Consider the following 16,119-nt stretch of genomic DNA (forward strand, 5'->3'; position numbering starts at 1 on the left):
TCGTTGGTCCCATATAGCGCTTCAACACCGCACACCCTCTTCTTATCTAGCCGCCACACGAATGCGGCAAAGTGTCTTTTCCCCCTGCGATAACGGTGCCTCTCTCCTGCAGCGTCGCAGCGTCTGGAGAGGGCTTCATCCTGATCATCGACAGACGGCTGGACCGATGGGCCGCCGTCAGAGCCACCCTGCTTCGCATTGCAGTAAGACCCCCGTCCCGTCTTGTTTGTACGCTTGTGACTGATGGAGAAAGTGCATTGGTAAAACCGCAAATGGCTGCTTTGGTTTGGCCGTTGGGTTTTACATGATTTAATGCTTGTTTTCACGCCGATCTGCGGTCTGTCAGCTGTCTGTGGGTATAATTTAGTGTGTCACCACTGAGAATAATAGATGTTTTTTAAGATTGTTTTCAGTGCTGCTACTTATTCATGAGCTGCGTTGTTGTGAGGGCATGTGGAAGCTCTCTKCGTCTTCCTGGATGTTGAAATGAGGTGGGAAGTTAAAAATAGCGTATTATTCTGGAGTGGGAGGTGGAGCGTCTCACAACATGTGAGACGGTCTCCTGTTGGAACAGAAACGGATGTTATTCACACATCAAATTTTTTCCTCATTAGACGAATCCTTTGACATCTTTTTGTCTGTGTCCTTTTAGCCTGTTTCTAGATGATCCTCACCTTATCTAGAATAAGCAGAAGAGGGATTGAACCATTTTTAAATGTTCAATGTTTTACAAAGTAACAAAATTGATGATTTTAGTAGGTTTTCCAAGTATATTTCTTTGAAGAAACTTTCCATAAATATTGATGTATTAATTCTTTGTTAAAGGGATATTATTTTTCTTTATATGTGGTGGGGGTAAAAGGTTCTCTTTAGATTGTAAAGGTTAACAATAACTAAAATAACTAAGCACATGTTTAAAGTCCCAAAGAGACTCCAAGGCCTGAAAACTTGTTTAAACTGTAAAAAGTTATATTGACCAAATCTTTATTACTGTAGATAAAAAAAGATAAAATACACTGTAAAAAAATGGTTGCCTATACCACATCCTTTTTTGCATTGCAATAAAATCTTTTATATAGCTCAATTGTTCTATGCGCTATAAAAACCTTTTGCACAGACTTCTACATCCTTGTTTACGCTGTAAAAGAAAAAAAAAAAAGGTTTTGTGTACTGATAGGGGACGGTGTAATAAAACTTTACTGGGTCCAGATTCTTTTTAATACTATATAAAATTGAGATTGCCCAGATCTGTTTCCACCTTTTGTACACACCAGATCCCCAATTACACTGTAAAAACTATTGTACAGATCAGATAAACACTTCTAAGACAGCTAATCTCCTGTTCTGGTGTACATGAACATGACACATTTTTTGTTTTGTTTTGTTTTTAAATAATTTGAGCTACTTATTTGTCTGTTTAACACAATAAAAAATATTGTCACACTGTAATTGCTTACATTATTTTGATTTTCATTAGGAAGAACCCCATGCTATTTGAAAAAATAACTTTGATAACTTTTTTTTTTTTTTCACCTGTACCATGTGTGGATGTTACTAAGCAGCTCCAGCAGCTTGAGGACAAAAGCTTCACCTTACCTTACACATCTGCTGTCTGGATGCTCGCTCTGTCTGCAACCAGTCTGTGCAAATCTATGCAAATGTATGCTAATAGGATACTAATTACCATCCAGCCTAATCGCTCTGTTTGAGCGAAACTATTCCCATAGTGGCTATAAGCCGTTATGAGACTCCTTCCACTTGTAGAGAAACATCTGAGCACTTGAGATGCAAACATGGCAGTAAAAATGAACCATAATCACAGTCTGCTGATTGGTTTCGTTTGTGTGTTTATCTGGTAATTTTTCATACTTTTTTTTTTTTTTTTTTTACTTAAAACAAGCGTTTTAATTTACTTGCAAGTGTACGAAGATATTTGGACCAGAAACTAGACCAAATAAACTTAGTAAGATTTGGTGTTTTTGCAGTGTAGGCACATTTTGACCACATGAAGTAGGCTAAGATTTGAAAAAGCAACACAACACTGCCCGATCTGAAGTGCAAATCATAAAATCCTACAATTAATAATCATATCCTTCAGAGCAGCCTGACCAAATGTCACTACCTGATTAGCGGCAGTATGATTTATTAAAGAGGCAAACAGGAGATCAATATTGAGCTCTCCCCGCTGGCGTACAAAGCGTCTGGTGAAGCACAGGCTGGAACGGAAAGAGATTTTTCATCCTCCAACCAAAATCCACCTCGCAGAGGCGCTCTGAACATGTTCAGTCTTTCATATTTCTGTAAAACTAAAGGACTAAAGTGTTTTTGCAGGTTTCCTTTAACATATTTCGTAGGTTTTTCCCCTTTTCCTTTTTCCTTGCCATTTTTAATCAATCTCTTCTCGTTAAACAAAACTAACAAAAGGTGGAGATGATTGCAGCGATGAAGCCGCGATGATTTATGTCTTTCGGTGCGATAACATTGTTTCGAGTGGTTGGTGAGTTTATCAGCAGGGAAGCAGAAGCTGCTCTGCAGGGTCTCTCTTCCTCCCCTCATCCCTCCTTCTTATCTCTCTTTTTTTCCCTAATTGTTAATCACTTCATTCTGTCCCGATTCTGTTTTTCTAATGGCTTGTTTGTTTTATTCTGAAATGAAAAAGAAAAAAAAAGCCATTCAAGTTGAACCGGGGGGGAGACGAGAATGAGACGCTTAATTTCAACAAATCTGATATATTTAGTGTAAATCTACATTTATCTGTTATTCAAAGACGTGGAAGTCGCTTCATTTTTAATGTATGAAGCAGAGCAAGAAATTCACAGTGGACAGAAATTGTATTATAACCCGAAGGCTTTGACGGCAGGTGGTGGGAGGACAACGTCTCCTTGCTGAGTCTCTGTTCGTCCTTTGTTGGACACGCCTGACCAATGAAGCTCACTCTTACTGAAAGGTGAAGGTTGTCTTCCTCGCTCTTTGTGAAACGTGCTCTTTGTCAAGGTTTGCAATTTTCTGTTTCAACAAGATGGAATTAATTAAATACAGTGTGACTTTTTCATTGTGTTTTTTAGCAAAAATTTGTGTTTTGATTGTTTGAACCTTATAAACAACAGTTTTAATGTGAATTTGGTAGATGGAGTAACAATAAACATTTTTATTTTTGMTTATGGATGTCGGTTTTTGTGCTGTGATGCAGACGTTTAAGCCAGTATTTAAACACAACCGTGCAAATTTGAGTTGTTGCAAAAAAATGTCCTTCAAATTTAGAATTTTAAAAATGTTAAGAGATTAAATTTTGGGAAAATCTGGATTTTTTTTCTTTTTACTGTCACAGTCCTTGGGTTCTCCATGTTTCAGTGTTGCAGAGCGACCATCTTGCTCGAGAAGCGTGTTTTACAGCTTCTGTTTGGAACAGTATTAGGGAAAGGCACATTTTTCATTTTTTAAATTATGAGAATAAAGTCATAATATTTGAAGGAGGAAGTCGTAATTTTATGAGAACTCCAGCGCGAACAATAACTATTTCAAATGTAATCCGCGTAAGTTTTACAAATAAGAAGATGCTACAGCTTTGAACACATCAGTGTCAAATTATTATTATTAAATAATCATATATGGGGATCATGCAGGCTGCCAGTTTTTGCTTTTTATCCTTCTCCTTCTACAACTTGTTCCTTCAAAACCCCCATGTACAACGTTTGCTTTATTTCAGAGGCACCARTACAATCTAACAGGATAAAGCTGCATAAAGGGACCATTTTGTCTTTGTTGCAGCCCACCTTTGGGAGTCAGAGTAATGCGTCCGCAGCCACTGAACCGAGCAGGAGCGTTGCTGCAGGCTGAATGGCAGATGGCTCTGTCAGCGGGCGCAAACACAAACGGCGAATATGTTGCAACATGTAATATCAGCTGGAAAAAAGCAGGTGTAATATAGCTTTTGATGTATGGATTGAAGCTAAGTCCCTTCTTTCTAATGGAAAGAACATTTTCCACATTTTAGACACCAAAACAGAGGGAGGAGGTGTAATATCCAGGCGGCCCGGACTCCCAGCGGGACCATGTGGATGTCATTAGAGGACATGCCAGGAGAGGTTCCTCCCTGTCCGCCCGTCCTTCCTCACCGGCTGAATATAAATCAACTCGGTCAGCATCCTGATCCGTATCATTTATTAATGTGTGCTTTTCATCCGCGAGAGCCCAGGTCCGGAGAGGCGTGTGCGCATTAGCATATATCTGTGTCGGCGTGTCAGGGGGATGCACCGAGCAGCTCGCCGCATTGTCATGTTAATGCAGGGCTACAAATTAAACCAGGACCTCTCAGGGTTGATTGAATTTAATGGCTTCCAGATACACATATGTTGCTCACCGTGTTTTCTGCTAGCGGAGGAGTGGAGCTGCTTCTAGAAACGAGAGGGCTTTTTGTTAAAAATATGAACTTTTTAAAAAGAAAAATGTGTTTCTGTTTGAAGAAAAGCAGCACATCAGGGGTCACATTTTCCAGCCTTTAATTAATGGAAAAACAAATTAAAGCTTTTTTTTTTGTGCTTTTTTTTTGTGCTTTTTTTTAAAAAGGTTTTTCACAATATCATTTCTCCTAGATTAGCTGTGGGAATTCCTTTTTTCTTCTTCTTCTTTTATATGGCATCATGATCTAGTCACGCGTCTTCCTAAACTCGCCTCCAGCCGTGTGTGTGTGTGCGCGCCTGTGTTTGTGTGTGTAACATGTCAGCCTGCATTGATTTATCCCATCTAACAGGGAGGAGCAATTCACTCAGGGGTTTCAGAGGAAGCCACATCCAATAAAGTCTTTGAGCTGAGTGGCCTCTTGGGTTCTGCCCTGTCTGTCGAATGGTTCCACTGCATTTTTTGAACCGGTCAGAGAAAAGCTACGGTTCAGTTGCAGAACTGAATGCAGAAATGCAACTCCTGAGGAAGGAAAATAAAGAGGAAAAATCAGAAAAATGTAGGTTAATGCCATCATATCATGATATTGTGCAGCCTGATGTTAAATACATAAATACACTGCAAAAATACAAAATCTTTGGCCTAGGTTCAAGTGCAAATATATTATACAGTAAAATTTGACAAAAGCATTATGAAATAGAAAGAAACAAAGTGGGACAAAAAGTGAACACAAACTGACTACTATAGATAAAAATGCTTCAAGCCATTTTCTGAACACATCTGCTTAACTTTAGTGGCATGTTCTATTCTCTTTGCTATTTTTTAAAATTTTCATGTCATAGTTATACCATCACACCAACAAGAACTTGGAAGATTTCTAATTAAATTTTAATATGAAATAATAATATTATATATTTTATTATTTATTATAAATAATAAAATATTCAGCTGTGAATTCTTTATTACGTATTGATTATTTTCTTTAACACAAATGCCCTATGTGTCTTTTCTCTGTGGAGCTGTGTCCACAAAAACAAAATGTGATTCATTCATTCATAGAAATTTAATTGGGAACTAAAAACAAAGGATTACCCGATTTACAAGATTAGAAAAGCTACGGTTTAAATCGAAAACCTTAGGAGAAAATCCAAATTGGAAACATCTGACAAATTAAAACTTCTCTTAACATACAGAGTCTGGCTAATAAACATGTTTTTGTTCCTTTTTTCCCTCCCGCTCAGGGTTCATTTCCAGGGAACTTGCACTTGGTTCTGGTGTTGCGTCCCACTGCTCTGTTCCAGCGGACTCTCTCGGACTTCCTGTTCAAGTTCAACAGGGATGACTTCAAAATGAAGGTGCCAACATGACCAGCGAATGTTCGATCACTTAGTTTTATTTATCGTCTCTGATTATTAAGTGTGTACAGTGATGGTTTTAGATGTAACCACACGGGCGGTTGCCCAGGGTGACATTAGAAAGGGCGGCTCAGAAAAACCAGATAAAAAAAAATGACTTCAGATGCGTTTTTTTCTCCCCTTCTTGGAATCTCCTCTGATTGCGTGTCTTTATCAGGTGGTGATGCTGAGTACAGTGACCGAGCTCCATGCCTACATCGACCCGGGGCAACTGACCACAGAGCTGGGAGGCACGCAGCAGTACTGCCACGACAGCTGGATCTCACACCGCACCGTATGCCGATGCGTTTTCTGCACATTCATGGCTCCGGTACAGGTTTTTTTTTAAAGGAACGCCTGTATTTCTACGCAGGCCATCGAGGCGTTCGCCCTCATGGTGAAGACCGTGGCACAGACGCTGCAGGCGTTTGGCACCGAGCTCGCAGAGACGGAGTTACCCAATGATGCAGAGGCCACCTTGGACCTGCTGCACAAGCACACACTGCAGAAAGACACAATGAAGGTTGGCAGTCCCCTTTCCTCTTTCATAAATATTTGAAACAGGATTATATTTACATAAATCTACGGCAAGCAGTTTCTGTTTAATATAAAAGTATCTAGTTATCCTAAGTGATGTGAAGTCTTCTAAACTTTTGTGTTTTTTTTTTTTGCTTTCATATCACCAAGAATATTTATTAAGTTTTACTTGAAAGTAGAATCAGGGTGAACCCATTTACTTAACAAGGCTAAAATAAGAAAGTTTWAAAAAATATTGGTTATTTAGTTTGTTTGCTAAAAAGTATCTTTCCAATTCCTAGGAGGACCTGAAGGTGGCGCTGTCTCAAGGCGGGCGTCTGCTGGCTTGCATCAACGAGCCTCTACAGACGGACCCTGATTACAGCATGACACAAGATGAAATGGAGAACTTGGCGACTGTTCAGAGGTGCATAAATGGGATGGACGCATCCAAAAAACTGATAATTCGCTTTTTCTACAAACAAACAAAGAAATTGCTCCTCAACAAGTCTGCTTCTTTATTTCATAAACCCCGCTTCAGACTCATGGGTCAGTTGGACGAAACAGAAACGGCGTTTGATGACTTCTGGGAGCGTCACCGCACCAAGCTGGAGCAGTGTCTGCAGCTCCGCCACTTCGAGAAGCACTTCCGTGAAGTTAGTCGCCCTTTGTGCCCCGCTCGCACCAGTGGGAAGCAAACTTTTAAGTAAACGAAGCGCCTTCTTGTTTCCTTAGGTGCGTCCCCAGCTTGACGTGATGTTCGAGCGCCTGTCGGGTTTCTCCGAAGTCAGCATAAGCCCCGCCCACGCAGAGCACGTCCTGCGAGAGCTCAGCAGCCACGAGGAGAAGGCTTGTGTAAGATCCCCAGTACAAGAAAAATAAATTAGAGCATTTTAATTCAGTGTTTAGAGGAGGGCACTGCACGTCCTTGCAGAAGAATTCACACAACATGATTATTTGTGGATTTTGTCGCCACGTTACAACTGCAAACTTCAACGTGGTTCAGTAGGATTTTATGTAATTGACGGAAAACAAAGTGGTGCACAACTGAGTAACGGAAGAGAAAGGATTGGCAACATTTCAGTCAAAATAAACGACTACAGGCAGATTTATTGGCATTAAAATGATGGGTCCATTATCAGTCAGTGATACACACACTGTTCCATCTAGTGTTTTATCGACACACCATTTGTTTGTGTTTTGTTTTATCAGGAGCTGATGGACCTCGCCTTGTCTCTGGCCAGCGAGGGGGAGAGACTGATAGAAAACTCTCACTACGCCGAGGACAGCATCCGGCCCAAGTGCAGCGAGCTGAGAGGAGTGTGCGAGGTGATCGGCTCCACTCTGCGGAGCAAGAAGGGCCTCCTGCTCAGGGCCCGGGAGCTGCACCACGCCCTGGAGAAGGTACCGCTACCGGAACAACGTCAGGAATAAGGAAATCTGGACAAAGCGCTGAAAACGTTTTTCTTGCAGGCATCAGAGTGGTGCGAGGATGGGATCCTGCTGTTGGCTAACCAGCCGGTGGACCGCTGTCAGTCTCAGGACGGAGCCGAGGCGGCTCTGCAGGAGCTGGAGCGCTACCTGGATACGGCGGCTCTGCACACCATCTCGGACCGCGGCGCCATCTGCTGTCAGTACGAGGCCGTGCTTAATCCTCAACTCAGGGTGAGAGGATGAGATTTCCCTCTGGGAGTTTTATGAAAACATGACATGCAGCAGTGTTGAAGTTGGACTCTTCCTCGATCAGGACCACATGGATAAGGTTTTCCAGAAGCAGAGCTCCGTTCAGGAGATGTTTGAGAAGAGACGAGTTAGCCTGAAGAAACTCGCCGCCAAGCAAACCAGACCAGTACAGCCAGTGGCACCGAGACCGGAGGTCAAGTCTCCGCTCTCCTCTCCCAGTGAGTCTCCAGGGAATGAATGGATGCAGCTAAACGTCATGTGAATGAAGTGGTTAAAATGTGAAAACGAATCTGCTTTCCAGATCCAGAGAGAAAAGAGAGGAGGTACTCAGCAGATAGTGCGCTCTGCAAAAAGGTAAAAAAAAAAACTGTAATTGTTAAAATGCCAATAAAATATGTATGAAGCGCTGCGTTTACGGAGGTTTCTTCTTCTGTAAATATTTAGGGCGAGTCTCCCGTACACAATGGCGGCACAAGACACGCTTCCCTTTCAGAAGAAGAGGAAAACCTGGCAGTACTTCGTCGGTAAGTCGTCCTCAGAACTGTAATCTAATAACTGACAGCTGAGGCTAATTCGGATCCGTCTGAATCCTTTGTTTGTTTCATTTCCTCGGCTTCCAGGCACGTGATGAACGAGCTGCTTGAGACGGAGAGGGCGTATGTTGAGGAGCTCCTGTGCGTTCTGGAGGTGAGCGCTGCGTTTTGCCCGCAGCCCGGTGCTGGGCGCCGGATCGTGGCATTGATTCGCTGATGTTCTGCTCAGGGTTACGCAGCAGAGATGGACAACCCCATCATGGCTCACCTAATCCCCAGCACCCTGCAGAGCAAGAAGGACATCCTGTTTGGGAACATGCCGGAAATTTATCAGTTTCATAAAAGGTACAGTTATCAGTGTGCTTTTTCTATCTGTTGGAACTTAAATCAACATTGTTTTTGGGTTTTTTTTCTTCCCACTAATCGGAGTGTTTCGTTTTTCTCCCCAGGACGTTCCTGAAGGATCTGGAAGCGTACACGGACTGCCCAGAACTTGTAGGCCGCTGCTTTTTAGAACGGGTATGATTTTTTTCTCTCTTTTTCTTTCTTTTTTTCCGTAATTACCCACAACAAACAAACATTTGCTTTACCAAAGAACTGCACGTTCTGTTGCCGCTCCCCTCCAGATGAAAGACTTGCAGATCTACGAGGCCTACTGCCAGAACAAACCTCGCTCGGAGAGCTTGTGGAGACAATGCTCAGACTGTGCCTTCTTCCAGGTTTGACGGCTTCCTCCTCACGTCTCTTCCGGGAGAAATGCAGCCCTGAGTGTTTCCGTTGACTTTCGTTTTTGTGGTTTTAGGAGTGCCAGAAGAAGCTGGAACACAAACTCGGTTTGGACTCCTACCTCCTCAAACCCGTCCAGAGAATCACAAAGTACCAGCTACTGCTAAAAGTGAGCAACCCCGTTATCAATTTTTAATAAAACAAACATTGAGCAGTATGACTCACCGCCCGTTGTTTTCCTTCAGGAGTTGTTGAAGTACAGTAAGGGCTGTGACGGTGCCGACGACCTGCAGGAGGCGCTCTCCTCCATCTTGGGAATCCTGAAAGCCGTCAACGACTCAATGCATCTCATCGCCATCACAGGATACGAGGTTTGCATGACGTTCACTCGGTTATTTATTTCATTTTTTTAAATCACAAGTCATTTAACTCCAATGGTTCCCAAAGAAGCGAATTTGACAAAACATACAATCACAGCATCACAATGCCAATTTCAATGCCTTAGAAAAAAAAAGATTAGTAATAAAAACGGTAACAACACTTTCTCAGATAAAGATAAATATCTGAAGCACAAAATAGAATAATTAAACGTTAATTAAGACAGATAAAAATGAATAAAGACACCTTTTCAATAAAAACGCTGCCGCCTTTTCTTCTCCCAGGGCAACCTGTCGGATCTGGGCCGTCTGCTGATGCAGGGCTCCTTCAGCGTCTGGACGGAGCACAAAAAAGGTCACGCGAAGGTCAAGGACCTGGCCAGGTTCAAGCCCATGCAGAGGCACCTGTTCCTGCACGAGAAAGCTCTGCTCTTCTGCAAAAAGAGGGAGGAGAACGGGGAAGGCTACGAGAAAGCGCCCTCGTACAGCTTCAAGCACTCGCTTAGCGTAAGCCTCACGTCGTTCTCTCATCGCCGTCGTGTCCTTGTTGCAGCTTAACGTGTCTGTCTATGGGGGGGTTTATGTGCAGATGAGTGCGGTGGGCATCACAGAGAATGCTAAAGGTGACAACAAGAAGTTTGAGATTTGGTCCAATTCCAGAGAAGAGGTCTTCATAGTGCAGGTAACACACAAAAAAAAACACACACAAAAAAAACAAAAAACAAATCAGCTGCCTCTGCAGACCCGCCTGTAAATCTGCAGAACAAACAGAGGAATATTCTGGTTTGCTTCTTCTTCCAGGCTCCGACTGCAGAGATTAAAACGGCCTGGGTGAACGAGATCCGCAAGGTTCTGACTCAGCAGCTCAAAGCCTGCAGAGGTAGGCCGGTTTGCTTTGCGCTCTCCGTTTCCTGCAACGCGCCTGCGGCTCGTCTCTGTAGCAAACTGTCGTGTGTTTCAGACGCCACCCAGCAGAAGAGCTCGGACTCTCCGAATCCCACCAGCAATAACTCCTCTGTCTCCCTCAGGTGGGGTTACAGATTACTTTGAAAGATCTTGAGTTTTATTAAATAATTTCTTACCTTTCCCACGTAGGCGAAAAAGTTGCTTTTAGTATTTGCCCAGGTTATCTTTCTCAGGTGTTAAAATGTAACTTACAATCTAAAAACGTGTTGGCAAAACAGGAGAAATCCGAATTTTGTAGCCGTGTGTGAAGCCGCCCATTTGTCTCCTGCAGCCCGTTCCGCAGCAGCGCTCAGAAGAACCAGAGGAAGCAGGACGAGAAGAAGGTGGAGCCAAACCCGACCTCAGAGGGGAACTCGTGTCCCTCGCCAAAACATAAAGGTAAATTTGTCGCCACGCCTCGTGAAAACAACAAACTCAATCGCGGCTGCAGGGCTTTTTAAAATCGTCCCCTGTCTCTGCTGAAGGCTGCTATGATAACTCTCCGTAATCTGGACTCTATTTCTCTCCGTCATCTTCATCTCCACGGCTCTATTTGCTCTATCCTCTCTCCCATTCCCACCCATCGCCTCCAGATGAAGCTGTGACCAGCCCGACCGCTGACCGGTCCTCAGTGGCTAAAAAGCGTTTTACTTTGCAGGGTTTCAGCAACCTCAAGAGCCCCAAAGGTAACATTAAGAAACAACAACCTCATGAGTTTCCAGAGCTATAAAAACCGACGGTGGAGGTATCCCGCCACCTGGTGGTCGAAAGTGAAACAATCCTTTTGCTTTTTTTTTTGCGCTTTTGTACCTTTTCTCTCCTCTTTCCCATTTTTTCCCAAATAAAACCTGACTTTTGCTTTTGCTTCCCCCGTCTCGACACGCTGCTCGTTTCTCCCTCTGCTCCCTGCCTGCCTGCCCAGGCTCAGCTCTGAGTCCTGAGCTTTCCTCCAAACGCCACTCGGTCAAGAGCGACCCCTCGCCGTTTGGGTTCAAAGGTACATTCTTGTCACGTCTGTTGCTTGGGTAGTTTGGTACTCGCGTTGATTATAGATTTCACCAGCGTCCCGTGGAAATACTCTCATTTCACATTTAATTTGTTTAATATGTGTGGCGAGAGACCATTTTATGTCAAAATTTAATGAGAGAGACTATATTAATCCTTAAATGAAAGATAAAATTCTTGTTTTTTAATGTAAAAAGCTAAAGGAATTTTCTATAGTAGGTACTGTAAAAACAAGGTACCATTTTAAGCCTCCAGAATTATGCCACAAATTTGCTTATTCCTGAACAAGCTCCCTAAAAGGCCTCATAAACCTGGAGGTTTTATATCAAGAACAACATTTTCACACTGATCTGCAGATCGTCATCCCTCAAAGTCTCTTTTCCGACTTAAACATCTCTCTAGATGCTTCACTAACTCTTTCTTTTAACCAACTTGGAAGCAAAATGCTCCCGAATCCTCCAGTTTAAAGCGTAACACCGTTTCCTCTCCTGTCATTGACTCGCTGGTAGTTTCTTCCCCCCTTTCAGAGCCGGCTTCACGCAGCACTCTGAGCAGAGTCAAATGGATGAGTACCTCTAACCTGTTACAGAGCAAGCGGCAAGGTAACACCGCCGCTTGAAGGTTGGCGGCTCGGTCACACTGTGGCTGGTTTTGCTGTTTCGGTGCTTCTTGTGGTGAAGTCGGCAGCATTTCAGAGTCATTTTCTCCCGCATTCAGACCAGAGAAACAGTTAATTGAGGTCAAATGGTTGATTTGACATGCCTGCTTCACCATAAATCAGTTTATTCTTCTTTCCACTTTGGGTGGTTTTGTGCAACTTCAACACCTTTTCAACAACCAGATCTTTGAACAGAAGAAATCCTTCATGTTTCCCAGTTTTACTCTCTCTGAATTGGTGGACTGACTTGTCTTAGTTTGACACTTTCTCCTAATTTGACTGTGACTTTCAGTTTGCAATCACAAACGTGGATGTTTTTTCTAAAATTCAACATTTAGATTAAACTTTTGTTTTCTGTGGAGATCGCTCGGATATGGACTTTTTAATGCTTTYGTTGAACARAAAGCGGAGAAAATAGCAAAAACAATTTGGAGAAAGAAATTGGTCTCCCTGGTTGCAATCTGATGTCACGATCTGAGTGCGTCAAATCAACATTTTTCTTCTTYGTGTCTTTAATTTGATTTGACTGAATCCTTTGTTGTCTTTTTTTAACGTCAGGCTGGAACAAGCCGTCTCTGTCAGCGGACGCCTCGGAGGAGAACGACGGCTTCTCCAGCGGAGAGGACCCCATGACCTCTGACATCGAGGATGAAGTGGTGAAAAAGCTGGTAAGCTTGAAATCTCTGGAATTCCCTAATCCTTTTTTTCACTGTAATTATCTCATTAAATATGTTTTTTCTGGTTTTTTGTTGTTGTTTTTTTAAACTCTGAAGGCTCCAGGAAAGTACAGCGTGGTAGCAGACTGCGAGAAGGCGGGTCCTCAAGAGCTGTCTGTCAAAAGTGGAGACATGGTCCAGCTAATCAGAGAGGGAGAGGACGGACAATGGTAAAAACTTTCCTTCCACCATCGAAAGACATTTTCTTAATTTGAGGGTTTCACTGCTGCAAAAAAAGTATTTGCTCCGTTTGAGAGTTTTGACAATTTCTCTTCTTTGGATCAAACTTAACAGATTTCACTGGGATTCCATGTGACACAACAAAAGTGATACATTATTGTGAAGACTATTTTCAAGTATGCTTCCTCCTCTGCAGGTTTGTGAAGAACCTCCGCAGCGGTAAGGAGGGCTGGGTGGCAGCCGCGAACCTCCTCAGCCTCATCTCAGAGTCCAAATCGTCTCAGTCGCTCAGCAGCTCCGGTCGGTTGCCGTTTCTCGTCAGTCTCTTTGCTCTGTGTTGCGACTGCGAGCGGAAACTGATTGCGCATTTTGTCCTGCAGATGGCAGCGTCTCTGGGAACCTAAGCACCTCTTCCAGCTGCAGCGAGACCTACACCAGCTTCTCCGACATCAAACCCTGACCGAAGATCCCATCCCCGTCCCTCAACCCTTAAGTTATTTTTCTACTCTCGTCGTAAATTCTGCAGCTGACTCTGACAGGAGAACAGAATCAGTGTTTTTCTTTTCTTTTTTTTCAATGGCACACTTTAAAGTTTCCTTGCACCTTAAACTTCTAATTTTTGCAGTCGTACCATGTGGACTCATCGTCTCCTGTCGGGTCTGCTTTAAAAATCCCAAAAGACTTGGAAAACTTAACTTACTGGACATGCGTTCAGAGCCATAGCGCTATAATGTAGCATCAAAAGAGACATTTTAAAGAATATCTGCACTAAATGCAACAACACTGGAGTCAAACTTTGCAGCTCAGCGACAGATTCTTCTTCGGAGCTTCGCACAGATGCTATCGAACAGGCATTTCACGTATCGCGACGGCTTCGGTGTCGGGCATTGATCGTACACTGTGAAAAGTGGCGGGTGGCTGCAACCAGAAACATGCCGGCGGCCGCGTCTTGGAGCAAAACTGAGCTCCTCCTGTTGTTGTTCGTGGGAGTTGAAAGAGGCCGTTGTGTGTGTTTGGTTGGCACAAAAATGCTGTATCCCTTCCATATTTTCACAGAATAAGCAAAGGTATTGATGTCTTAGAAGGTGAAAGATCCACATCCTGTATTTCTCCACTTATAAATACTGGCAGCTTGGACATCTGGATTTCTTTCTTTCTTTTTTTTTTTTTTTCCTCTCCGTTTATCTCAGGAAAATGTAGTGGTTGCTCGGTCCGGCAGGTGTGACTGCATACCTGCGCATGGGGGCTATCTGTCTTTGTGTGCACATTCCTGCTTGCCAGTCCGTAGAGCTGTTAAAGGGGCAGGCGCCGGTTGACTCAGTGGCTACATAAATCAATTTCCAGCAACACTGTGGCAGCACCACCCCTGCTGACGCGCGCTGAAATGACCAAACAACGTCGCAAATCTCAATCAACTGCATTTATGTTTGTTTCTCCACACAAAAGAAAGCTTTGTGCTCGGCCTTTGCTACCAGCCCCATTCAGGCATGTGACACTCGCCACTATTTTTCTTTTTTTTCTTTTTAAAGAAAGCCAGACCTGCTCAACATGTTTGTACGCACCCATTTAGTGTATCTGATCCCATTGGGGAATGATAAAAAAAGTGTTTTTTTTTTTTTTTGTAGGATTTTCACAAAATGAGGAACTTGTKCTGTTACAAACACAGAATCACATTCGCTCTTTGAGAGCAAACATGGTTTTATATACCCCCGGGTTTCTACTGTATCCACAAGGCGCTGTAAAGTACTCTCTTCCTTTATTTTTATGAACAGGAATGCTATTGAACTAAGCTCAGCTCCACCCGTTTATTGCCCACACTGGGCCTGACGCCTCTGTTAGTAAAGGGAAAGGAAGAAACTATGCTGCAGACCTTTTCGTTTTCAAACTGTGTGTGTGACTGGCTGGCCTTTTGTGTCGGTAAATGTACCTGTTCTGTCGACGTCRCCTCTATACCTCATGCCGTTCTCCTCAAAAGCACGTACACTGTAAAGAAGAATCTCTGTCTCAGCGTTTCAGTCTTTGTGGCATGTTCCTCACAGCTCCCCATTTTGAACCTAAATATATATATTTTTTTTACCTGTTCGTACATTATGARAGTTTATTTTCTGCCCTCTTTAAAGAAAAAAAAAAAAAAACCTGACACGGGCACTAAACTTGTCGGAGTTTGATCATGGTCACACCATAAAGTTAAATGAATCATTTTTACTTTTTAATCCGAGGCTGGAAAAAAAAAACACATTTGAGAAAGGGGTTATATATTTTTTACTTTTCTGTTTTATGCAGCACATTGCGGCAACCACTGTCTTTATTTTCTGATGGTATATCTACTGTGTATGATGGTGAAATAAAAGTGTTATGAGACATATGTATATTTGTAAATATGTATTCTGACTTSTATGTACAATTAAAGCAGCTTTAATAAAGTCTGAGATTGTTTCCTCAACTGGATTTCTTATTTATATGACTGCAGTATTAATTTTAATTATTTTGATACCAAAATTTGATGTGGTCTTGACTGTTTATTACAGGAGTTGAATTGTACCGAAAGCTAGTTTTTTAAAATTTATTCTTTAATTTCATGTATGACATTTTCACAATATTATGCATTCTTATTCTGCAAAGTAATTATTTGCATTATTACTCTGTCAAAGTTATTCATTTTGACCAAAGTAGTCAGACAAAAAAAAAAAAAAGGCTTGTGTTTTGGCTCCTTTGGCGCTCCATACAGATGGGTTACATCCCAGTTAGATTGAAATACTAAATAAAAGATTTTGCAGATTTTTCTAAATATTTTCTACAGAAGTCTACAAACTAYATAACAGATATGTTTAGCAATTTTACCTTTTGCGCTACTACTAATTTAARTGCGTACATCAGGGAAAAGCTGTGAAGAAGGTGCAGAGGAAGGTATCAGGTGAGAGAATGTGAATGAGATTTGGCCGCAGCTGGAAAGATACAGATTCGTCAAGTTAGTAATGACAAACTTAA

General features: G+C 42.5%; 1 protein-coding gene across 8 annotated transcripts in view; it reads left to right on the top strand.

The window, feature by feature from the left end:
* mcf2la (mcf.2 cell line derived transforming sequence-like a) overlaps positions 1–15,574 on the top strand; it is a 38,539-nt gene extending 22,965 nt beyond the window's left edge. For 5 of the 8 annotated variants that reach the window (XM_008426939.2, XM_017302709.1, XM_008426946.2 and 2 more), the window contains exons 4-32: positions 113–203; positions 5,640–5,753; positions 5,971–6,087; positions 6,166–6,315; positions 6,611–6,735; positions 6,850–6,964; positions 7,044–7,163; positions 7,521–7,712; positions 7,782–7,973; positions 8,056–8,209; positions 8,293–8,345; positions 8,436–8,515; positions 8,612–8,678; positions 8,754–8,869; positions 8,974–9,043; positions 9,151–9,243; positions 9,327–9,419; positions 9,496–9,621; positions 9,913–10,134; positions 10,217–10,309; positions 10,429–10,507; positions 10,589–10,655; positions 10,865–10,971; positions 11,166–11,258; positions 11,495–11,569; positions 12,794–12,903; positions 13,009–13,121; positions 13,328–13,431; positions 13,512–15,574. In XM_008426939.2, coding sequence (XP_008425161.2) covers positions 113–203; positions 5,640–5,753; positions 5,971–6,087; positions 6,166–6,315; positions 6,611–6,735; positions 6,850–6,964; positions 7,044–7,163; positions 7,521–7,712; positions 7,782–7,973; positions 8,056–8,209; positions 8,293–8,345; positions 8,436–8,515; positions 8,612–8,678; positions 8,754–8,869; positions 8,974–9,043; positions 9,151–9,243; positions 9,327–9,419; positions 9,496–9,621; positions 9,913–10,134; positions 10,217–10,309; positions 10,429–10,507; positions 10,589–10,655; positions 10,865–10,971; positions 11,166–11,258; positions 11,495–11,569; positions 12,794–12,903; positions 13,009–13,121; positions 13,328–13,431; positions 13,512–13,591 — 3,211 coding nt within the window. In that variant the 3' untranslated portion in view covers positions 13,592–15,574. Of the gene's footprint in view, positions 1–112; positions 204–3,443; positions 4,138–5,639; positions 5,754–5,970; positions 6,088–6,165; positions 6,316–6,610; positions 6,736–6,849; positions 6,965–7,043; positions 7,164–7,520; positions 7,713–7,781; positions 7,974–8,055; positions 8,210–8,292; positions 8,346–8,435; positions 8,516–8,611; positions 8,679–8,753; positions 8,870–8,973; positions 9,044–9,150; positions 9,244–9,326; positions 9,420–9,495; positions 9,622–9,912; positions 10,135–10,216; positions 10,310–10,428; positions 10,508–10,588; positions 10,656–10,864; positions 10,972–11,165; positions 11,259–11,494; positions 11,570–12,793; positions 12,904–13,008; positions 13,122–13,327; positions 13,432–13,511 lie in introns of those variants that run through there. The other 3 variants (XM_017302717.1, XM_008426994.2, XM_017302715.1) reach the window with 3 other exon arrangements.
* The last annotated feature ends 545 nt before the right edge of the window (positions 15,575–16,119 follow it).

The sequence above is a fragment of the Poecilia reticulata genome, linkage group LG2 (genome assembly GCF_000633615.1).
Source record: "Poecilia reticulata strain Guanapo linkage group LG2, Guppy_female_1.0+MT, whole genome shotgun sequence".
Classification (NCBI taxonomy): Eukaryota; Metazoa; Chordata; class Actinopteri; order Cyprinodontiformes; family Poeciliidae; genus Poecilia; species Poecilia reticulata.